Source organism: Cricetulus griseus, chromosome X (genome assembly GCF_003668045.3).
Source record: "Cricetulus griseus strain 17A/GY chromosome X, alternate assembly CriGri-PICRH-1.0, whole genome shotgun sequence".
In the NCBI taxonomy this organism is placed as follows: domain Eukaryota; kingdom Metazoa; phylum Chordata; class Mammalia; order Rodentia; family Cricetidae; genus Cricetulus; species Cricetulus griseus.
The window spans coordinates 114,174,573-114,197,838 of record NC_048604.1 but is presented as its reverse complement, the minus strand read 5'-3'; the positions used below and the strand labels follow the sequence as shown (position 1 = coordinate 114,197,838).

General features: G+C 46.7%; 2 protein-coding genes and 1 long non-coding RNA gene across 7 annotated transcripts; 1 reads left to right on the top strand and 2 right to left on the bottom strand.

The window, feature by feature from the left end:
- Positions 1-322: 322 nt before the first annotated feature.
- On the bottom strand, positions 323-2,859 carry Praf2 (PRA1 domain family member 2). Its single transcript, XM_027433243.2, has 3 exons — positions 2,629-2,859; positions 1,474-1,691; positions 323-1,128 (listed from the first exon to the last, which is right to left on the bottom strand). The coding sequence occupies exons 1-3, from the start codon at positions 2,805-2,807 to the stop codon at positions 989-991; spliced, it is 537 nt and encodes a 178-aa protein (XP_027289044.1). The 5' UTR covers positions 2,808-2,859; the 3' UTR covers positions 323-988.
- Positions 2,860-2,925: 66 nt separating this feature from the next.
- LOC118239427 lies at positions 2,926-13,524 on the top strand. 2 transcript variants are annotated; one of them, XR_004771487.1, is made up of 3 exons: positions 2,926-3,076; positions 3,873-4,095; positions 13,104-13,524. It is a non-coding gene; the product is annotated as an uncharacterized LOC118239427 (long non-coding RNA). The 2 variants fall into 2 exon arrangements; XR_004771488.1 differs by lacking the exon at positions 13,104-13,524 and adding an exon at positions 5,119-5,386.
- Positions 3,199-8,619, bottom strand: Wdr45 (WD repeat domain 45). Of its 4 annotated transcripts, XM_027433240.2 has the most exons (12): positions 8,376-8,509; positions 7,437-7,531; positions 6,911-6,982; positions 6,734-6,808; positions 6,541-6,645; positions 5,374-5,479; positions 5,157-5,251; positions 4,660-4,739; positions 4,347-4,555; positions 4,162-4,263; positions 3,934-4,079; positions 3,199-3,638 (listed from the first exon to the last, which is right to left on the bottom strand). In XM_027433240.2, exons 3-12 carry the CDS (start codon positions 6,963-6,965, stop codon positions 3,529-3,531), a joined length of 1,083 nt encoding a protein of 360 aa, XP_027289041.1. In that variant the 5' UTR covers positions 6,966-6,982; positions 7,437-7,531; positions 8,376-8,509; the 3' UTR covers positions 3,199-3,528. The 4 variants fall into 4 exon arrangements, with proteins under 4 accessions (XP_027289041.1, XP_027289043.1, XP_027289038.1 ...); XM_027433242.2 differs by lacking the exon at positions 7,437-7,531 and having other exon boundaries at positions 8,481-8,619; XM_027433237.2 differs by lacking the exon at positions 7,437-7,531 and having other exon boundaries at positions 8,376-8,510.
- Positions 13,525-23,266: the final 9,742 nt, after the last annotated feature.

Here is a 23,266-nt window from a genome sequence, read left to right as displayed (position 1 = left end):
TCAGCCTCCTCAGTGATGGGATTGCTGGTATCACTATGTTCAGCTAGCATGTGTTGACTTCACTTGCTTTGTGAGATGGGCAGCTTCTTTGCCTGCTTGCACTTCCATCCAAGCCCACTTACAAGAGAATACCTAAAATGATAGCACACATTTCTGCATCCCTGTGTTTTAATGCTAATTCAGAGGCAGCAGGTTTGAAGACCACAGTAGTCACCCTTTCAGCACATATACTTAAACCTGGTCAGGTATGGTCCAGCAGAACTGAAGACAGCCACGGGGTTGTTCATTGAAAAGTAAAAGAACTTCACACAGGAGGGCAAACTAGCTTGGCATTCAACGGCTTTATTGTTGCAGGAACACTAATATATGTGCTCCATTCCAAGTTGGGGCTATCGCTAGTCAGCCCCACACCTTGGTCCTTAATACTGGAAATATTGTGGGGGAGGGAGAAAACCTCTAAACAGAGTTGGAAGGAGGCTATTGGGTTTGCTGAGGGTTAGGGTCACCTAGGTGCAAGGGTTCAATGGGGTCAGGGCTGAGTACAATTGGGACTTAAGCTCAAGATTTGGCCATGTCTTAACCTGGGTTCCAAGCCGGATAGGGTTTGAAAAATCCTTAGAGCTCATGATTTGAGAGTGTCCTGCCCCAAGTCCTAGCTTCGAAGTAGGGAAGACCAGTGAGTCTCAGATTTGGGTTAGGGGAGTATCTCTGGGTCCAGTTTTGAGATTGACAATGGATATGCTCTGGTTTAAAAACCCAGTTTCAAGGCTGTACTGAGGAAGACTTTGGTCCCTAGATAACAGGGGCTGGAGGGCAAGAAATGACGGAGTTTGGGGTTGGAGTATGCAGTCACAGGTGTCTTTTATTTTTTGGACAGGCCAGAGGGCACTAGACTCCTATTTTAATGGCTGGGGAAAGGCTCCATCTTCGGTATGGGGAGGGGGTGGGGTTGAGGGTGGTCTAGATACAGGGTGTAGATGCCACAGTCCTAGGATCCAGCTTCCTGCTCCTGTCCCAGTGCCTCTAGGAGCAGTCCCATTGGAGTCCGCTTTAGACCAATGCTCTCGATCTTGTTCTCAATCTTGTTTTTAAGGTTTCTCAGGCGCAGTGAAGCATGCAGCAGGATCACTGTAGGCGATACCAAGAGTGGGTCAGGGGGCTTAGCTTGCAGCCCACAATGGGGAATTTACCCAGAGACAGGCTAGCCTGCTATGGGGGATGTGGCCAGGAAGGACATCCCATAAATCAGGACTTGGACAGTTCAAGGCACTTAACACTGGAAGACACAAAAAGGTAATAAAGAGAGGGATGCTCCCAGAAGAGAGGGAGCAAAGCCAAGGAAGACAGTTAATGGAGGCATGTCTGTCCTCCAGGGTTTCCAGTTCCCTTAGCCCAGGAACCAGTGCAGGGCAGGCCTGGTGTTCAAGCATGAGCTGCCCATTTTCCCAGCTATACCAGGGAGTAGAGACTCACAAAGCACCGGCGCTGTGATGCAGAGCAGGAAGGTGAAAGCGCCGCCCACGGCCCAGAGAATGAGGAGGCTAATGGCAAGCACCGCAGCCAGGCAGGCAGCAGGGTGGCTGCGACGGCAGCGGCGCATAGCTGCACGGGTTTCAGCAGCCCACACCAGCACCCCGAGGGCCACCACCACTACCAGTGCACTCAGGAGGGTGTGCAGTGGACGAATGTACCTGCAGGAACAAGGGCACTCAGCTAGCCTCACCATCCACCCAATCCTGACCCCCCTAAGAATTTTGTTCCTTGTATCCAGAATCAGCATCCTAGCATAGGCTCACCATGCCTGTCTCCAAGTCCATCCTCCAGGAATTCCTGTGAACTCTCAACTCCTCTGTACTACAGTCCTATCAGGTCCTCACATCCTGCCAGAGGTCCTGGGCTCCCAACACTTCTCTGCTTTTTAACTTTAGAAGGGTTTAACCCTGAAGGGTTTCTTTCTACCTTTCCCAGATCTGCTCCTACATTCCTCTATTTGACTTTAACCCTTGCAGATCCCTCACCAAGGCCTTCAGTCAACACATATTCTCTATGCAGACTAGGTACGTTCTGTATCATTTCCTTTAAAAGGCCCTCCACTATTCCACCTTCATATAGAGCTACCCTCCCACAGTTGCTTGAACAAACCTGTCCTTGCTTTCAGTCCCAGTCTTACAACCCTACCTAAGTACCTCTGCTAGACTGTCTTTAGCCTCCAGCTTCTCAACACTGGGTCTTCCCTCTGGGCCCCAATATGAGTAGGTTCTCTACAGGCTCACCTTCCAAACCTTGTCTCACCCCCACCTCTGTCTTAAACCCCCAGGGCTCCCTTACTCTGCCATTACTCACATCACTGAACCTCTTAGTCTCACATCCCCAGATCAGGCCTTCCTTAAATCCGGGTCCCCCTCCCCCCTTTTCTTACCCAGGTCTTCTCTCACCTCCCCCCAGGCCTCCTTATAACAAAAATCTGCGTCCTTCAAATCCATGCCCCTCAGACCTTCCTTTTCTACCGAATTCGCCCTTCTCAGCCTAGCATTTCCCCTTAGGCTCCCTCTCCTCATCCTCAAAGACCCGCAAGTCCACCCTACTTCCCGCTAGTATCTTCAGCCAATCACTACCTCCCTCCCTCACCCGGCCAGAGCGAGACTGATGCCGAAGCACAGAAGGTAATTAGTTTGGTAGTAGAGGAGATTGTTGATGACGCGGTGACACCATCGCTGTGGATCGCCTGGATCAGGAGCCGCCAGACGCGCAGACCCCAAGACAAAGTCGTCTAGGGCGCGCAGCGGTGGCAGCCGGACCTCCGACATCCTGCGGGTTGCTGGACCAGCCCGAAGGGCGGCGAGACTACAACACCCGTGAGCCCTCGCGGCACCGCGAGGCACATTGGGAAATAGAGCCTAGGCGGGACGATAGCAATTTAGGCGTACTGCGCAGCTGCAAACAAGAACGTGACCAGAAACCGCCAACTATGTTAGCAGAGACTGCCGGGAAAACAAGGTTCGCCACGCGGCGAGCAGCTCAAAACTCGAACTTCTCTTCACCCCTGGGCGGGGCACTATGCCGGACTGTGCAAGCTGTACGTAGACTCAAAGCTGTATAGACTAGTAAGAATAGGAAGTTAAGTCCAGAGCTGGATCCCACTTCCTGTCAGGAGCCTAGGTCACACTGCTCCTGGAAAAGTATGCCCCACCCTTGAGGTCAAGTCATAAATGCCATTTAAAGGCCCTTTATTCGTATACATCACAGACGCTATCTCCTGGTAACCTTTTTTAAATCCCCAGGTTGGATTACGACAACCCCTTTGGGTCCCTATGAGTGTTTCCCAGACTAGGTGGCCCAGGGAAACTGTCCATGGCCTTCCGCACAGTCACCAAAAAGTGCTCTGGGGAAGTGAGCTGTTTATTTAGACACAGCTGTGCTTGAATGGAGAGTGAGAGGCCTCCTTAATGCTTGCTGGCTGGTTCAACACCCTCAAGACTCAGTTTGGCCATCTGCTACTGCAGGTTCCTAGTACAGCTGCCAGGGCTCTTAAAAGTCATCGTCGTCACAGATGTCAAGGTACACGTCAAAGGCCTCTCTGTTGCAGTTTCCATCAGGAGTGAAGACATATTTGTGGAAGGTCCCATCTACGCAGATGGCTGGGGAGGGTTGAGGTGTTATGAAAGGTTAGGAGATGCCCCAGCCACAGACTCCAATCCTCTCTGGTGTCCCACCATGGCTCATGGTCTAACTCCAGGCTTTTGCCCAAGTGCTACACCCCTTACTAATTATGAGGTTGAGCCACACATTCCAAGTTTCCTCCAGCTTCTGAAAACCGGGAAATTCTTTTTTTTTCTTTTTCTTTTTTCTCCATTTTTGGGAAATTCTTTTAGGTCCGACCTGCAGTCCTTGACCCATGTAGTGCCACAAACCAAGGAGGCTATTGCCACTCACCAATTACAGAATTGACATTCTTGGAAGTATTTCGACCAAAGGCGCAGATGCATGCTGACTCAGCAGGCACAGTAAAGCTGGCCAGGCTCCACTGAGAGTCCACGTACTGCCCAATCATAGGCCCGACCTTGCCCACACGAGCCAGCCTGTAAGCAGCATTTGGTAAGTCCAGGTATGGCATATGGCCAGGGGGATTGGGACAACAAAGGATTGGGTGAGGATACTCACGCAGAGCGGCGGTTGAGGCGGGTGTCTTTAAGAGCAAAGATATGGACAGTGCCCTTGTCACTGGAAGCACAGAGGAAGGAGGAGTCATGGCTGAAGTTAATGCTGCAAGATAGACCAGGAATGATGGCCAGCATGATGACTCGTGCTGTAAGGCCACCACCCTACCCCACATATCCTGTGCTCACCAGTATAGGGTGGCAGGGTCAGTGCCTCTTCGAAGCTCCACCAGTTTTTCCTTGGACTGGGTGTCAAAAAGACGAATAAGGGTACCCTTTTGGGAGGCTGAGGCTACCACGGTGCCTGGCTGGTTCAGGGACACACAGGCCACATCACTCTGATGTGCATTGATAGTGAATGGAGCTGATGAAGTGCCAGGCTTTGTACTTGCCAGATCCTGGAGTAGGAGGGGACAGTTTGAGCTTGGAAGAGAGAGACCACAAGTTCTTAAGGGAGAGGCAGTCTGCCCATCTCTTTGCCCTTGCCCACTGGAAGGCTCACCACTAGTTGCAGGCTTCCACACTTGTGGCCAGGAAACACAAGCAGTTGCTTCTCCAGGCTTGGGCAGAGGTCACACAGCCCTAAGTTGTGAGGATGAAGTGGGGATGGGCAGGTGAAGAGGTCAGGGGAAAGCTGAGTCTCAGAATGGATAGAGCCGGACAAGTGCGTGCCAGACTGTAACCCTCTGTGGTGTATTACCCATAGCAAACTCACAGGGCTAGGCTCTGCATTAAGCTCCACCCTCCATGGTCTAAACAGATTCTAAATTGCCAAGAAATCCTTGGAGGCCCATGGCTGGCTGTAAACTTACCCATGTCCTCAATGAGTGCTTTCTCTTGTCATGTGGAGCAGGATTAGGGGTACGGCTAAGGTAGTGACTGAAAGGGCTGTATCTGGTCTAGAACCTTGCCCCTAGCATTTCTAAGTATGTGTCCCTTCTCCTTTTTGCCTCTTCTACAGCCTCATATCCTTACACCTGGATATCTGGGTCCTCTCACCCTTGGGGTTGTCCCGAGTGTCAAACTCAAACAGCTTTCGAGGATTGTCAGGGAAGGAGTATACATAGATGCGGTTCCTCAGCACAATCACAATCCTGCAGACATCACACACAACATAGAAGGCCATGAGGAAAGGGAAACTGCCCGAGTGGGGGAGGGGCGGGCTTACTTGCCGTGGGAACCTCCTGCCCCCCACCCCAGTCTTCATCAAGCTCACTTGTCATGGCGCATGCGCACAGCCAGCACTGGCTTGGTAAAGGTGAACTCCAGCACCAGTTTGTCCTTGGAGTCCTTGCCTTCTCGGGCATCGTCCCAGATCAGCACTGACAGGCAGATGGGTGGGTTGGCAAGACCAAGGTTTAGGGTAAGAGGCAGACTGAGTGACACAGGGCCCATCTGTACTCCTCAGGGGCCCTCAACCACTTGCTACACCTTTCACTAAATATTAAATGTGAGCATCACACAGCATATACACTTGGGGACAAGATCTCTAAGAAAACGCCAAGAACAGTTATGTTTGTTTGGAGATAAGGAAATCACGGCTCAAATGAGCTGAGTGTGATCAAGGATCTTTTAGCACAAGAACAGCTAAGGGATTTATACCCAGATCCACAACATTCCTCTGTAACTACTGTCTTCAGGATACAGTCCACACTTGTGGGATACTTTGTAATCAATTTTAGGGTTCTGCAGCTCACCTATGATAACTCTTGCCACATTGTGGTAGAATCAACAAGGACAAAACCTTAAAACAAAGTGGCACTTGAGGCTCTAGCCAAAAGGGTGTAGGAGAGACAGCTCCAAGATTTGAAAAGCCGATTAATTATGTGATTTTGGATAAGTCACTTAAGAGGTGGAAGATCAATTTAAGGTCATACTTGGCTCCAGAAGACCTTGTCTCAAATTAATGTGTTTGTGTGTAAAGTGCTTAAAATAACTATTAGGCTCCCAGTAAGTGCTCCATTGTTAAGACACATGGCAAATAGGAGACAGACAAGAAGTGGTTTTGCTGTTTTTATAGTGCTGGGGATAGAACCAAGGGCCTTGAGCGTACCAGGCAAGTGTCTACCACTGAGCTACATCTCCAGCTCCAGTAACGTTTCCTAAATAAAAATGAAAGATTAAAGCTGGGTGTGGTGGGGCATCTTTTAATCCCAGCACTCTGTGAGTTTGAGACCAGTATCATCAACCTTTGTCTACACAGTGAGACCCTGTTTCAGTAAATAACAGATCAAATATTGCAAGCTGTAAGATCCATGACTTACAAACTGCCTCACCTCGGGACTCTGAGGTGCTGACAAGTTCATCTGCCAGTGCCTCAGGGTGTATGTGGGAAGTAAGGAATTTGGGGAATCTGGGTCAATTACAGGATGAAAGCACTTACCTGAGATCTCTGAGAACTTGGGGCTGCTACCACCGCCCACCAGGGCCAGCAGGTTGGATCGGTGCAGCATCTCTACCAGGCCCACGCTGCCTACTTGCTCGTGGTCTGCACAGGGACCAGAGTGTCAGTAGAGTTAGATGCCAGTGCCCACATCAGCCCTTCTGCCCGCTGTCCCAGCACTCTAGCCACTCACCCAGATGCCCCTTCTCCATCAGTGGCTCCACATTATAGATTCGGACACCTGTCTCCATGGCACAGCAAAAGCAGCCTGGGGATGGAAGGAATCTGTCTGACTCAAAATTCTAGGGCTCATAGCTATCTGTGACCCTTGTTTCCTATCTTTCCCACAAAGATACAATTGCAAGCTTACTTTGGTCTTGGTTAAAATGTAGGCTGGTCACACCCCGAAGTGGCTGCTGCGTCATGGTTCAGGACTGTCTCCCTAGGCACAAAAAGTGACAGTATTGAGAATAATAGTTCTGGAGTGTCCTCTCTTAAGTCCTACAACTTCTGTCCCCCAAACGATTTCTTCTTCCTCACCACTTTGTCTATTTTGTTTTGAGATAGGGTCTTGCTACGTATCCCTGGCTGTTCTGGTACTCCCTATGTAGCACAGGCTGGCCTTGAATTCCCAGCAGTCCTCCAGCCTCCACCTCCTGAGTGAATGGATTAGAGGCGTGTGCCATCACTCCAGGATTCCTCCCCATTTTGATACTTTTCTTTGCCAGACTGCAAAAAACAAAAACAAGTGTAGTATACCTCAGAGTTTCTGTTCAAACCAAGACCACAGTCACAATGTATCTTGGCCTACAATGACATAGACTCACAACTTCCATAAATACCAACCCTTACTGAACCTATCAGGAAGTAATGGGGTAGACGATATCCCTTGATACCTCCTCACTCCCAGCCATTCTTGGCTCTAATGCCTGACATGACCTCAAATTTCTTTCCACAAGCTTCTCATCTTCACACCTGCACCCAGCTCCACCTGTCAGTAAATAAGAGAACAAGGGCTAAGGTAGCTTGCATCTCTCTGAGACTGCTATGAATGGCCCATCACCCACAGAACTCCCCTCTTCAAGCCTTTCTAACTCTTATTTATTTGCCCCCAGGACCTCTCATTTGCACCTTCCCCATGCAACACTTTCCCCAAACCCTTCTCTCATATCGATAATGCTGATCACTAAGGCAAGCCTAGGAACTCCCTCCACTTATCTCCTGAAGGCCCCACCCAGCATTCACGTGACATTTGAAGTTGTTCACACTGGATACGTTCCATTCCTTGTAGTCTCTACCCACGACTCCTAACTGAGCTGACCCAATGACACTCTCATGAACCTCCTCATCCCTAAAATTTGTCCTTTTTGTTCCCACATTATCTCCTGGAGACCCTGCCCTAAGGCTCAGATACCCTCTAAAGACCTTCTCCCAGTACAGATGACGCCCCCCAAACCTGCCTAGGGAAACCTCAACCGCTTCTCTGTCGCCCTGTCTTAGAAGCCTCAGTCTCTTGTCAAACCCCATCGCTCCAAGACCTCTCTGCAGACACACCTTCTACCCATCCTCTAAGACTTCAAACCTACTTTTTCTGGTGTAATACCTGGGTCTTGCTTCTCTGTATGAGCCATACTCTGAATAGCACTAGCTTCCAAAGCCCTCTTTTAGATCTCTGATCCAAATGCCCAAACTAAGAACCGTAAGTGAAATGCCTCACCCTCTCCCAAAAGTCATGTTCCTTTCCATGACAGCACCTACTCAAGCCGCCTGTCCCCAGCCATCCACCACCTGTCAAGACCTCTAGCAGAAACACCCACCCCATGACCCTGACCAACCCTTGGATCGTGCTCCAGCTGCACTTCGCTTTTGCCGACTTGCTCTTCACCCCTCCCCGACCCCTGCCCTAGATGTTGGTGCCGCCTGCGGCACGAATTTCTGACCTCCCGGGCTTTGGTGCCCGGCTCTGCTGTTTACATCAGGTCCTACTTCCGGAGGAGGGAGTCTGTGACCGGAAGTGACTCATCCTGGCCAGAAAATCCGGCCACAGCTCTTCTCGTCCTGTTCGCGGACCTTTGGAGCATCCCGAGTATTAGTACAGTCCTCCGAGGGGAGGGAGTATCGGGAGGAGAATGAGGGCCGACCGGGGGACTGCTCAATGGCAGGACTATCTGAAGGAACCCAGAGAGAGGGAAGGAGGGCTTACCCCTCCCTAAACGGAAACGGGCCAAGCATTGAACTCGTTAACCCACCGAGAGATAGAGGGGTGAACCTCCCAGGCTAACGAGTTAGTCCTCTGAATTGGGCTAGAGTGGCTTTTCTGATGTTTACCTTGTGGCTCTGGAAGATCTAGGTTGGGAGGAAGATAAAAGATCTTGAAAGTTGAGATCACCTTGGGCGGGGGAATATGCGATGGGATTTTACTTCCTTTTCTCCAACCCTATTCCCAGCTCTGTTTATTTACAAAACGATACTTTTTTAATGGTAAAACATCTGAGTGCTCCAGGCGCGTTTGAGCACGTCTGTATTCATAATACTTGGCTAGGAAAAAGCAAGAGGAACAGGAGTTAAATGTTATGCTGGGGTACATGAGATCCTATCTTGAGAGAGGGGGGGGGAGAAGAGAGAGAGGAGAGAGACAGAGACAGAGAGAGACAGAGACAGAGAGTACCGTGGAAACACAAAAGGCCCCAAATTACACACTGGAATTTTGAGGTGTGTATACATGTTCAGTTGTCAGAAATAATAAACGAGTGAACGAGTGGGACCTACTGGCTGAGACAGAATTGCAGAGTTTGTGACACCCTGGGTTACAAAAAAATCAACAAAAGGAAATTGAAGAATGGAGGACTACATTGCATTTACCACAACCAGGTCTATGTAGTTGAGGTTCTATTTTTGTTTTTTAAAATGTTATGGGTTTTTTTTTTTTGTACATTGGTGTTTTGCCTGCCTGCTTGTATGTGAGGTGTCAGGTCCCCTGGAACTGAGGGTACAGACAGCTGTGAGCCACCATATGGGTACTATGAATTGAACCCAGGTCCTCTGGAAAAGCAGCCAATGTTTTTAACTGCTGACCCATCTCTCCAGCCCCGAGATTTTTTTTTTTTAAGCAGATACAATGTATTATACTTCACTGGTTTTTTTTGTCTTGTTTCTTTTTGGCACAGACTGGATACAATAGCAGAGAATTAGAATTTACAGGTGGGCCCAGGCCCATGTAAGTACTGAACAGGTCTGAACTGTTCTGCTTCCAAGATCAAACCAGATTAGGCCGTTCAGGGTAACATGGCCATACATTGTCACTACTTGCTACTGTTTTAAATTTGTTTTACTGAGCTAGGCTTTCTCTGTGTATCTTTGGCTGTCTTGGCACTCATTGTAGAGCAGGCAGGTCTACAGAGATCCACCTGCCTCTGCGTCTGAAGTGTTGGGTTTAAAGGCGTGCGCCAGCACTTCGTGGCCCATGTCTTCTTTTCATGTATGGCCTACTGAGACTAGAGTTCTTTCCTGAGCATGAGTAGAACAGTATTTGCTAAAGCAAGGGCAACTTATCAGTGTCTATACCAGTGAAGAAAATTACACCTTCTTCCATTCAAACCATACATTACCTAAAAGAAGTAATGGGGCCTCCTGGGCCTTTCCCCCATTCATGATGAAATGCTGAAGAGCTTGGTCTTGTGGCAGTCCTATGCACAACTTCATAACCACATTCAGTTATGAGTGCAGTGGCAATGTCATTCATGTTTAGGAGACATCTTTTTGATATACATCTCCCCATCATCTGGCTCTCCTGTTCCATCTGCCTCTTCTTCCTTGATGTTCCCTGAGTCTTGGAGGGGATGATATAACTGTGTCCCATTTAGGGCCAAGCACACCACCACCATCCTTTTTTTTTTTTTAGTCAGTTATTGGGTTTCTGCATTAACCACTGCCCTCTGCAGTAAGAAGCTGCTTTGACAAAAACTGGGTAAGGCACTAATCTCAGATGGCTGAATTATGTGGGCAGGCTCAGTTTTTCTCTGAGACCTTGAACTCCTGACCCTCATCCCACTGAGGTAGGAGGAAAAAGTACTGGGACTGGGGTAAGAAAAGGTGTCCTTGGGCTGGAAAGTTGGCTCAGCCGTTAAAGGCTAGGCTCACAACCAAAAATATAAGAAAAGGAGTCCTTTTAGGAGCTGGAGAGATGGTTCAGAGGTTAAGAGCACTTGGTCCTTATCCAGAGGACTTGAGTTGGGTTCCCAGCACCCACATGCAGCTCACAACCACCTGTAACTCTGCCCCAGGGGGTCTGATGCCCTTCTCTGGCCTCTGAGGGCATCTGTACTCACTCGGCATGTACCTACCTACACATACACATAAGTAAGAATAAAGAAATAAAGGGACCTTCTATAATGTGGTTGAAGAAGTTTACCAACTGAAAATCAAGGAAGACTCTAGCACAGGCTAGTGTTCTGTAATGGTTGTCAACATAGAGACATTCCTTCTTCCTTCCTTTCCCTCCTCCTCACTCTCTTTTCTCTGTAGACCATGGGAACTCACAGAGATCTGCTGGTCTCTGCTTCCTGGGTGATGGGATTGAAGGCGTAGGCCACCACCATTTCCTGGCAAGACAGTGTTTCTTTTACATAGAAACTTTTGTTTACACCGGGCGTTGGTGGTGCACGCCTTTAATCCCAGCACTTGGGAGGGAGAGGCAGGAGGATCTCTGTGAGTTCAAGGCCAGCCTGGTCTCCAGAGTGAGTGCCAGGATGGGTTCCAAAGCTACACAGAGAAACCCTGTCTTGAAAAAAAACAAAAAAAGAGAGAAACTTTTGTTTTCTTGAAGTAGTGTCCCCTCCTCCATTCTGGATCTTGCTGATCTCTTTGAGAATTTTCTAGCTTATATAGACTCTCCAGACAAATAGGCATTAAGTGGTTTGTGGTTTTTTGTTTGTTTGTTTTTGTTTTTTTTTTCCGAGACTGGGTTTCTCTGAGGCTTTGGAGGCTGTCCTGGAACTAACTCTTGTAGACCAGGCTGGTCTCGAACTCAAAAGAAATCCACCTGCCTCTGCCTCCCGAGTGCTGGGATTAAAGGCGTGCACCACCAACGCCCGGCTAGTGGTTTGTATAAAGTACATTTGTCTGTTCATCTAATTGGAACAACCTGTCGTACATGATTGTTGTTGGGGGTTTTGTCTTTTCTAAAAGTGCCTGCAATGATTAGTATTGTCACCTTGACACAATCTAGAGTCACATGGGAAGGGAGTTACCAATGAGGGACTATCTAGTTCAGGTTGGCCTGTAGGCATGTCTGGGGGATTGTTTTCAGTGCATTAATTGATGTGGGAATACACAGCCCATTCTGGGTGTCACTGTTCCCTAGATTTGGATGCCAAACTGTATTTAAAAAAGAAAGAGAGGTGATGAAGAGATAACTGAAAGGTTAAGAGAAGTAGCTGCCTTTCCAAAGGTCCTGAGTTCAATTCCCAGCAACCATATGGTGGCTCACAGTCATCTGTATTGAGATCTGGTGCCCTCTTCTGGCCTGCAGGGATACATGCAGACAGAACAGTGCATACATAATTACAAAATAAATCTTTTTTGTTTTTTTTTTTCGAGACAGTGTTTCTCTCTGTTGCTTTTGTTTGGAAACTGTCCTGGAACTCACTCTGTAGAACAGGCTGGCTTCGAACTCACAGGGATCCTCCTGCCTCTGTCTCCCGAGTGCTGGGACTAAAGGCGTGTGCCATTACCTCCTGGCAATAAATAAATAAATAAATAAATCTTAAAAAAAGAAGAGAGAAACCCCAAGGTGAACACCTGCATTAATACATTGTATCATCAATATTAAGTGTTCACTCTCTTTATGCTTTTGACAGTTGGTTTCACTGCCTCCAATCCCAGCTGCCTTGACTTCACTGCTATGATGGAGTGTAACCTGTAAATGTAAGCCAGACATACCCTTTTCCTTTAGAAGTTCTCATTGTCATGTGTAGAAAGGAAACTAGGACACTGCCTGATAATATCCTCTGACCATTTTTATCTTGGGATTGCTGTCCTTTGAAAATTGTTTTGCACACAAATTTGCACACAAATTTGGTGGCACACTCCTGAGGCAGAGGCAAGCAGATCTCTGTGAGTTTGAGACCAGCCTACTTTATAGAGCAAGTTGGAGAACAGCCTCCAAAACAACACAGAGAAACCCTGTCTCAAAAAACAAAACAAAACAAAAGGTTTTGCAGGAATTCCTTAAATGTACAAGATTGAATATCATTATGATTTTTAAAAATGATATATAGCCAGGACAGGCTCCAAAGCAATACAGAGAAACCCTGTCTCAGAAAAAAATGATATATGTATGTGTGTGTATATCAGCCTATTAAACAGTCTCCCCTCCTCTGTGTGTGTCATTTATTTATTTACTCATTCATTTATGTATTTATTTGGGGGGATATGGTATCTTTTTGTAATTCTGGCTGTCCTGGAACTCACAATGTAGGCCTCATGCCTTCTGAGTGCTGGGATTAAAAGCGTACACCACCACACTTCTGGCTTTATTTTTGTTTTTTGAAAATATTTTACAGGGCTGAAGGGATGACTCATTGGATAAGAGCACTGGCTGCTCTTCCAGAAGACCCAGGTTTGATTCTCAGCACCCACATGGCAGCTCACAACTGTCTGTAAATTCAGTCCCCAGGGATCTCATACCCTTTACTGGACTCCAACAGCACTCACTAGATGAATGTGATGTGCAGATATGCATGCAAGCAAAAAATTCATACAAACAAAAACTAAAATTTACATTTTTGTATGTGGGGGGTGTACTTGTTACAGAGTATGTGTGAAGGTCAGAAAACAACTTTTTGGAGTCAGTTCCCTCCTTTCATGTGGGTCCTTGGTTTCTATATTGTTTTGCTTTTTCTCTTTCTTGAGGCAGTGTTTCTCTGTGTAACAATCCTGACTCTCCTGGAACTTGTTTTGTAAAGTAAACCAAGCTGGACTGGAGTTCACAGACATCTGCCTGCCTCTGCCTCAGGAGTGCTGGGACTACAGGTGTGGGCTACCACACCCAGCTTCAAAACCCAGCACTTGAGGCGGAGGCGGAGGCGGAGGCGGAGGCGAGGGCGGAGGCGGAGGCGGAGGCGGGCAGTTATCTGTGACTTTGAGGCCAGGCTGGTCTACAGAGTTCCAGGATCGGCTCCAAAGCTACAGAGAAACCCTGTCTCAAAAACAAAAACAAACAAAAAATCAAGGAAACAGAAGCTAGAGAAATGATTCAAAGGTGAAGATGAATGCATTCATGCAGTTATGGCACCTATATCAGGTAGCTCACAACCATCTGATATCCCCTTAGACACCCACCCACATATGTACACACCCACCCACATATGTGTACACACACACACACACACACACACACACACACACACACACACACACACACACTTAAAAATAAGTCTTAGCTGGCGTTGCTAGCACACGCCTTTAATCCCAGCACTCGGGAGGCAGAGGCAGGTGGATCTCTGTGAGTTCGAGGCCAGCCTGGTCTACAGAATGAGTTCCAGGGCAGGCTCCAAAGCTACACAGAGAAACCCTGTCTCGAAAAACCAAAAAAGAAAAAAATAAGTCTTTTTTTGAGACAGAGTTTCTCTGTATTGCTTTGGAGGTTGTCCTGGAACTCATTCTGTAGACCAGGGTGGCCTCAAACTCACAGAGATCGCCTGCCTCTGATTCCTGAGTGCTGGGACTAAAGGCATGCGCCACTGCTGCCAGCTAAAAATAAGTTTTAAACACAATTTGGGGCTGAGAGATGGCTCAGCAGTTAAGAGTATTTCTTGTTCTTGCAGAGGACTTGGGTTCTTTTCCCAGCACCCACATGGTGGCTCACAACCCCAATTCCAGGAGATCTGACCCCCTCTGCCTTCCTCTGAAGGCATCAGGCATGCATATGGTTCATATACCTACATGCAGACAAAACATTCATACACATAAATCTGAAAAATATGTAAATAAAACCCAGAATTTGTTTTGTTTGAAATTAGTGCCACTCCCATCCTAACACAAACTCGACCACTGTTCTATATCACCAGAGACCCCCTCCCCTTTTGAGACAGGGTCTCTCTGTGTAACAATGCTGGCTGTCTTGGAACTTGCTCTGTAGACCAGGCTGGCTTGGAACTCATAGAGATCCGCCTATCTCTGCCTCTGCCTCCGGAGTGCTGGGGTTCAAGGCATGTGCCACCAATGAATGTCCAGCAATTATTTTCATTGTTATTTCATAACTGTCATTTTGCTACTGTTATGAATGCTTGTGTAAATATTTTTTGAGACAGAGGTTTGCCAAAGGGGTCTCGACCCACAGGTTCAGGGCTGCTGCTTTAGAGTTTCTGTGATAGACGATTGTCAGAACATGTTTTGGGCCTGGTGCTCAAACCTGTGATTCTAACACAGGAGGCTTAGGCAGGAGATTGTCATGAGTTCCAGGCCAAAAAACCACAACCTTCGTTTCTCAATATTAACAACTGTATAAATTATAGATAGATAAGTAGAGTTCTAGGATAGGCTCCAAGCAATACAGAGAAACCCTGTCTCAAAAAAAAAACAGAAAAAAAGAAAATAATTTTATGGTTGGGGTCACCATAACTTGAGAAACTGTATTAAAGGGTCGCAGCATTAGGAAGCTGGAGAACCATTGCAGCCTTTTGTCCTGAGGTATACCCACTTGCCCTACTTAGGAACCTAACTAACAACCTCGGGCCTCATCTCCCAAAATGCTGCTCTTTGCCTACCCAAACCCACAGGCGGCTACAGCCCCAGTAAATGGGCTTTTGTTGTTTTGCCGCGCAGGCGCAATGTGGTACAAAGATTACCAGAACGATGTACCTTGGCCTCCCTATCGCCAGCAGAGGGCGTGCATGCATCCACTAGCGCCTGGAGCTGCCGGAGTTTAAGCCTGTGCAGAAGGGGACAATTAGCCTTGATCCCAAACCCAGGAGAACACTCATGATTCCTAAGGTGCTCCTCAAGATAGCAGGAGCAGCTGGGCATGATATCTCATGCTTATGATTCGAGCACAGGAGGCAGAGAGGCAAGAAGATTGTCACAATTTCCAGGCCATCCTGGTCCACATTCAACTAGCCAGCCAGGGTTACAAAGTGAGACCATGTCTCAAAAGAAAAAGTATCAGGGTAACTGGGCATGCTGATTCAAGTTGCAATCCCAGCATTTTGGAGATAAAGTCTGAGAATTGACAGTTCAAGGCCAGCCTCAGTTACCTCAGCTGAGGTAAGCCTGGACTTCAAGAGACCCTGTTTAAAAGAACAAAAACAAAAAACTGTGTTTAAGGCAGTGGAGGCTCATGCCTTTAATCCCAGCACTTGGGAGACAGGCAGATCTCTGTGAGTTCGAGGCCAGCCTGGTCTACAGAGCTAGTTCCAGGACAGCCAAAGCTGTTATACAAAGAAACCTGGAGTGCTAGCTTACTGGTTAAGAGCATTGGCTGCTCTTCGTACCCAGTTTTTATCCCCAGTACCCACATGGTGACTCACAACTGTAATTCCAGTCTCAGGGTATCTGATGCCCTCTTCTGGTCTCTGGGGGCTCTGCATCTTGAAAAACCAAAGGAAAAAAAACAACCAAAAACAAACAAAATCCCCGGTGTTGTTGGACTGGAGAAATGGCTCAGCATTTAAGAGCACTGGCCACTCTTCCAGAGGGCTCGAGTTTCAGTGTACCAGGGAATCTCCCAACTGTCTGTAACTCCAGTTCCAGGGGATTCAATGGCCTTTCCTGGCACCAGGCATGAAAGTTGTGCACACACAGACATACAAGCAAAGCATCCATAATACACATTGAAAAATAAATCAAGGGGCTGGAGAGATGGCTCAGCAGTTAAGATCACTGACTGTTCTTCCAGAGGTCCTGAGTTCAATTCCCAGCAACCACATGGTGGCTCACAACCACCCTGAATGAGATCTGGTGCCCTCTGCTGGCATGCAGGCAGAAGACTGTATACATAATAAATAAAATCTTGAAAAAAATAAAACAAAATTTAAATGGGTGTGGAGATGTGTCAATGGGTAAAGTGCCTGATGGGCAGGCACAGGGACCTGAGTTCAGATCCCCACATGTAAAATTTGGGCAGAGTAGTACATCTATAATCCCAGTGGTGGGAGGTGGCAGTTGTGACAGGAGAATCCCAGGGAATCAGTAGCCCACCACTTAGACAAGTGACGAACTCCAGTCTAGTAAGAGATCCTATCTCAAACAAAGTAGAGAGCCAGGCATGGTGGTACTGGCCTTAGACTCTGGAAATGGAAGTAAATAGACCTCTGAGTTTTGAGGCCACCCAGGGCTACATAGTAGGACCCTGCCTCAAACAAACAAAAACTATGTATGGGGGCTGGAGTGCTAGCTTACTGGTTAAGAGCATTGGCTGCTCTTCGTACCCAGTTTTTATCCCCAGTACCCACATGGTGACTCACAACTGTAATTCCAGTCTCAGGGTATCTGATGCCCTCTTCTGGTCTCTGGGGGCTCTGCATACATGTGATATGCAGACATACAGGCAGGCAAAACACACATATACACAAAATAATATGCATTTCTAAACATGTATGTTTTGTGGTTTTCAGGATGATGGCTCAGTCTTTAGAGCATTGGCTCCTCTTCCAACAGATCTGGGTTGGATTTGCTGCCTATCCTAACTCTTGCCTTTACTTGTCCCTCACATCTCTTCCCTGGCATCTGTTAAGGCCTTCCTTTCCTGCCTACATCTGACAGTTGGGATTTTTTTGATAGGCCCCCTGGAAGAGTACCCTCAAAATGCCATATCAGACACTGAAAATTCATCTGGAGAAAACCAGATCAGTCATCATCCCAATCCCATAATGGCTATTAGGGGCACCTCTTAAGGAGGAGGTAGGAATTGGCTGGACACTTTAAGGTAAAAAGGCCTCCAGGAAAAGTATACACCTTTTTTGGCTAAAAGCCCAAATTGTCTGGTCCTCTTGGCAGCTTCTTCCTTGTCCAAGATCAGATATACCAACGTGTTTTGGGAAACCTGATCTCTAATCTGGCTCCTAAACAATTCTAGAGTGACCCTTCCAGAGGGGAGAAGAGTAAAATAGCACTAAAGGCTTGTAAAGACAAATCTCTAGTCAAGAGAATAAAAGTTTTGGACAGGGTGAAAACTTCATATTCCAGTTGGGTCAGCTCAATAGCTTGATCCAGGAACTACCCTTTAGTAGGTATACATATCTTAAGCCAGTGGTTGTCAACCCATAGGCTGTGACCCCTAGGGGGTGAGGAACCACCCTTTTACAGGGGTGACCTAACAACATCAGAAAACACAGATATTTACAGAAGGATCCATAACAGTAGCAAAATTACAGTTAGGAAGTGGCAAGGGAAATAATTTTATGGTTGGGGGTCAGCACAGCATGGGGAACTAACAGTATATTGAAGGGTTGCAGTGTTAGGAAGGTTGAGATCCACTGCCTTAAACCACGTTTAAGCCATGACTTATAACAGTAATGTACTGCTACTAGAGACTTCGAATGATCAATGTATGCTTGCTAAGTTTGAAATAAAAAAGCATAATTAAAGGGGGAATACTCCTTTTGCCACCCTCTCCCCCAAGACTTACCTTACCTAGCTACTTTACTTTCCCTTTGAGTGTTCTTTTGTGCAAGGCTGAGATTATTTATTGCCTGTATCTAACACCATGCACCCCTGTTTGGTTTGGAACTATGTAAACCAAGATGACCCAGAACTCGAAAATCAGCCTGGCTCTGCCTACCTAGTGCTGGGATTAATGGCATGCACCAGTATGCACAATAACATTGATAACTTTTGATCTAAAAAAATTGTTATGATGGAAGCGCCATGAACTGGTGTGCGATCTCACTAACCTCCGACAGTGAACAAGTACCCTCTGCTGACATTTTACCCGCGACCAATTTTACACACTGAGGTGGTATTTGAATCCAGGACTCCAGGTCCTTAAAGCCTGCTTTGGCCCGATGCCACTTTGGATGTAGCCACTGGCCACAACCACTGCGCATGCCTCGAAGCAGTTCCGGAAATCTGGTGCAAGGGCGGAGGCGGAGCTACGCTATTCCCAGGTCCTGCACGCAGCCTCAGAAAGCCGCAGACGGAGTCGGCCCTTGACCAATCAGAGCCCAGCAGGGCAGCTCCTGAGCCAATGGCCTGCGCGAGGGCCTTGGGAGCAGGTTCCAAACGGAAAGATTGGAGGGGTCACGGGAAAGCGGCTGAACGTGGTGGGTGGGATAGAGGCGTCCCGCTGACTCGATACTGCCATCCGCCAGCAGCGAGTGACAGAAAGCAGGCCAGGACGGGGTTCCGGGGCGAGCGGACTGGCGCCCGTTTGCGGGCCAGACGCCGCTTCGCCCTTTTCCTCGCTGCTCCACCCTCGGCACGTGGAACGTTCCAAGATGGCCGCCCTCCGCCCGGCGGCCGCTCCGCTCCCGAGTCCACCCCCCCCCGCCGATACCCCTGTGGTTCAGTCCGGCGGGTCTCGAGCCGGCGCCCCTTGGGTCTCACGCAGTGGTTCGAGCCGTGCTAGCGTCACAGGCTTGGAGGTGGACACTTCCCTGAGCACAAATTCTTAGGGTGGGTAGTCATGAGATACTAAGATTTGACAGGGGAAACTTGGTGGGGCGACTGGGTTTTTATTTTTGAGACAGGGTCGCACACTGTATATAGTCCAGGCTGGCTTCGAACATACTGTGTTGGCCAGATTGACCTAAAACTCAGTGAGATCCTCCTGCTGACTTGCAGAGTGCTAGGATTGCAGGAGTGACCGACGAGGGTGGGGAGGGGCTTGGAAGAATGCTAAACCTTGCTAAAATATTTCATAAAAGTAATGCCGGGCGTTGGTGGCGCACGCCTTTAATCCCAGCACTCGGGAGTCAGAGGCAGGCGGATCTCTGTGAGTAGACCAGCCTGGTCTACAGAGTGAGTTCCAGGACAGCCAAGGCTACACAGAGAAACCCTGTCTCGAACCCCCGCCCCCCAAAAAAACAGTAACAATCCTGAGCCCCGCATAGTGGCACACGCCTTTAATCCCAGTACTCACGGTGGAGGGGGGCAGAGATTTTTGAGGACACACTAGTTTTTAGAGTTCCACAACACCCTATCTTGACCCTTCGTCAAAAAAAATGATACAACACAAATTGTAACAATGGGTGCTAGAAAGATGGCTCAGCAGTTAAGAGCACTGGCTGCTCTTCCAAAGGACTGGGTTCATCCCTAGCATCCACATGGTAACTCTTCTGGCCTCTATAAGCACTCACGTGGTGCACAGACACAAATGCAGCCAAAACACCTATAGATGTAAAAAAAAAAAAAAAAACCACCAGCAATTAGCTTCATATCTTCTTTCATAACTCATGTCCATTACCTGTATTCAGTCTTTCCCATTCCTTCATACTTGATCTTCTTGTTCTTTTCTGTGTTATACTGTATCCCATGTGTACATTTGTTTATGTATATATTATTGGCAACATTCTAAATATGAGAACATGCATCTTTTCTGAGATTGTATGAACTCATTTAACATATATTCTATGTCCATCCATTTTCCTGCAAATATTTAACTCTTTTGTTACAGCTGAATAACATTCCTTTTTGGGGGGTTTAAGACAGGGTTTCTCTGTCCTGGAACTCACTTTGTAGTCCAGGCTGGCCTCGAACTCAATGAGATCTGCCTGCCTTTGCCTCCTGAGCGCTGGGATTACAGACGTGCACCACCACCGCCTGGCTAGCATTCCATTTTTTAATATATGGCTAATGAAAATTTGTTTTGTGTGTATCTGTTAATGGACAACCAGATGAAGTCCATTCTTTGCTATAGTAATTAAAGCAGTAATAAACATTGGGGTGCTAATATCTCTATGGTAGGGTACTGAGTTATCTGGGTATATGCCTAGGAGTGAAATAGCTGGTTCATATAGCAGTTCCATTTTTTAGTTCTTTGAGAAGTCTCCAAAATGATTTCCAATGACCTTATTAACTTGCACCACCACCAATAGTGAATAAGGGTTCCTTTTCTCCACGCCCTTCCCAACACTGGTTGTCAGATTTATTGATATCCATTCTGACTGGGGTGAGGTGATATCTCAAAGTAGGGTTTTTTTTGGGGGGGTCAAGACAGGGTTTCTCTGTGTAGCCTTGGCTGTCTTGGAACTCACTCTGTAGACCAGGGTAAACTTCAACTCAGAAAATCCACCTGCCTCTGCCTCCCAAGTGCTAGGTGGGATTAAAGGTATGTGTCACCATGCCCAGCTCATTTGTATTTTAAATTGTCTGTTCAGTTCACTTTCTCATTTGAGGACTGGCAGTTTTGTTTCCTTGGTATTTAATTTCTGCAGTTCTCTGTAAATTCTGGATATGTGAACCTTGTCTGAGGTGTAGCTAGTTAAGATTTTCTTCTGTTCACTATGCTGTTGGCTCTGCCCACTGTTCCCTTTGCTGTATAGAAAATGTTCATTTTCATGCAGTCTCATTTGTTGATAGTTTGGGTTAGTTCCTGTGCTCTATTCAAAAAAGTTCTTTGGGCCAGGAGTGGTGGTGCATGCCTTTAATCCCAGCACTCTGGTGGCTCTCTGTGAGTTCGAGGCCAGCCTGGTCTACAGAGTGAGTTCCAGGACAGTCTCCAAAGCAATACGGAGAAACTCTGTCTCAGAAAAAAAGAACAAACAAAAAATAAAAATATAAAAATAAAAAAGTGGAGCCGGACGTTGGTGGCGCACGCCTTTAATCCCAGCACTCGGGAGGCAGAGGCAGGCGGATCTCTGTGAGTTCGAGACCAGCCTGGTCTACAAGAGCTAGTTCCAGGACAGCTTCCAAAGCCACAGAGGAACCCTGTCTAGAAAAACCAAAATAATAATAATAATAATAAAGAGTGGGGCTGGAGAGATGGCTCAGATGTTAAGAGCACTGACTGTTCTTCCAAGGGTCCCGAGTTCAATTCCCAGCAACCACGTGGTGGCTCACAACCATCCATTAAGAGATCTGGTGCCCTCTTCTGGGCACATGGAAGCAGAATGTTGCATACATAATAAATAAATAAAATCTTAAAAAAATAAAGAAGTGGGGGTAGCTTAGCCATTTTATTTCTGGGTCCTGTATTCTATTTTATTGGTCTGTCTATTTTTTTTTCGGGTACCAGGCTGTCTTTATCCACCACAGCTCTGTAGTGTAATTGATGTTTGGTAGGTTTGGCATAGTTGCTTTGACTGTACATAATCTTTTGTGGTTTCATATGAATTGTTTTTTTAAACCTGTAAACTATGACATAGGTACTGCATAGGTTCTGATAGGTACTGCATAAATTCTGTAAATTAATTTTGGTAGTATAGATATTTTCACAATGTTAATTCTGTCTATCCTGAAATATTGAATAATTTTCCATTAACTAGTATCTTCTGTGATTTGTTTAATATCTTGAAATTTTCTTTGTAGAGGTTTTTCACTTCTTTGATTAAATTTATTCCTAAATACTTATTTTTGGAGGACCTACTTTGAAAGGAGTATGTTCCCTATTTTCTTTCTTAGAGAATAGCCTGTTAGCATAAATAAAGCCTACCTATTGGTTTGTTTTTTTTTTTGAGATGGTCTCACTATGCAACCCCGACTAACCTGGAACTCTCTATGTAGACCACAGGACTACATAGAGACGTGGACTCACAGGGATCTGTCCACCTCTGACTTCTGAATGCTGAAAGGCTGTTTTTAATAATGACTTTGTATCCTATAACTTACTCTTTTTTTTTTTTTTGGTTTTTCGAGACAGGGTTTCTCTGTGTAGCTTTGGAGCCTATCCTGGCACTCATTCTGGAGACCAGGCTGGCCTCGAACTCACAGAGATCTGCCTGCCTCTGCCTCCCGAGTGCTGGGATTAAAGGCGTGCACCACCAACGCCCGGCTATAACCTACTCTTAAGTGTCTATTAAGTCCATGAGTTTCCTAGCAGGCTCAATAGGATCTTTTAGGTGAAGAATCATGTCATCAAGAAGACACAATCATCTTGATACCAAAACCAGGTAAAGGCAAGAAGAAGAGAAGGAAGAGGAAAAGAAAGAAAGAAAACCACCGACCAATTTTTTGATGAACAAAGATGCAAAAATTCTTAAGAAAATGCTTACAAACTGAATTCGGGAATACATTGAGCAGATCACACACATTATGACCAAGTGGGCTTCATCCCAGAAAGACAAAGTGGTTTCAACATACATAAATCAGTAAATGGAATGAATACATCATATAAACAAACTCAAGGACAGACATCACATTAATTATTTCAGTCAATGCTGAAAACACATTTGACAAAGTTCAACATGTTTTTGTGATAAATGTTCTGGAGTCTGTAGGAATAGATGGAAAATACCTCAAAATAATAAAGGCTATATACAATAAACCAACATTATATTATAGCCAACATATATTAAATGGAGGTATACTGAGCATTTCCTCTAAAATCAGGAATGAGATAAGGAAAGATTCCCACTTGCCCCTATCTTATTTTATACAGTGTCAAAGTCTTTGCTATAGCAATTAGACAAGAGACACAAAAGGGATAATAGGAAGGAGAAAAGCCACACTCCCCTTATTTCTATTTTGAGACAGGCTCTTACTATGTAGCCCTGACTGACTTGGAACTTGCCCTGTAGACCAGGCTGGCCTTACACTCATGGAGATCTGCCTCTTGAGTGCTGGGATCAAC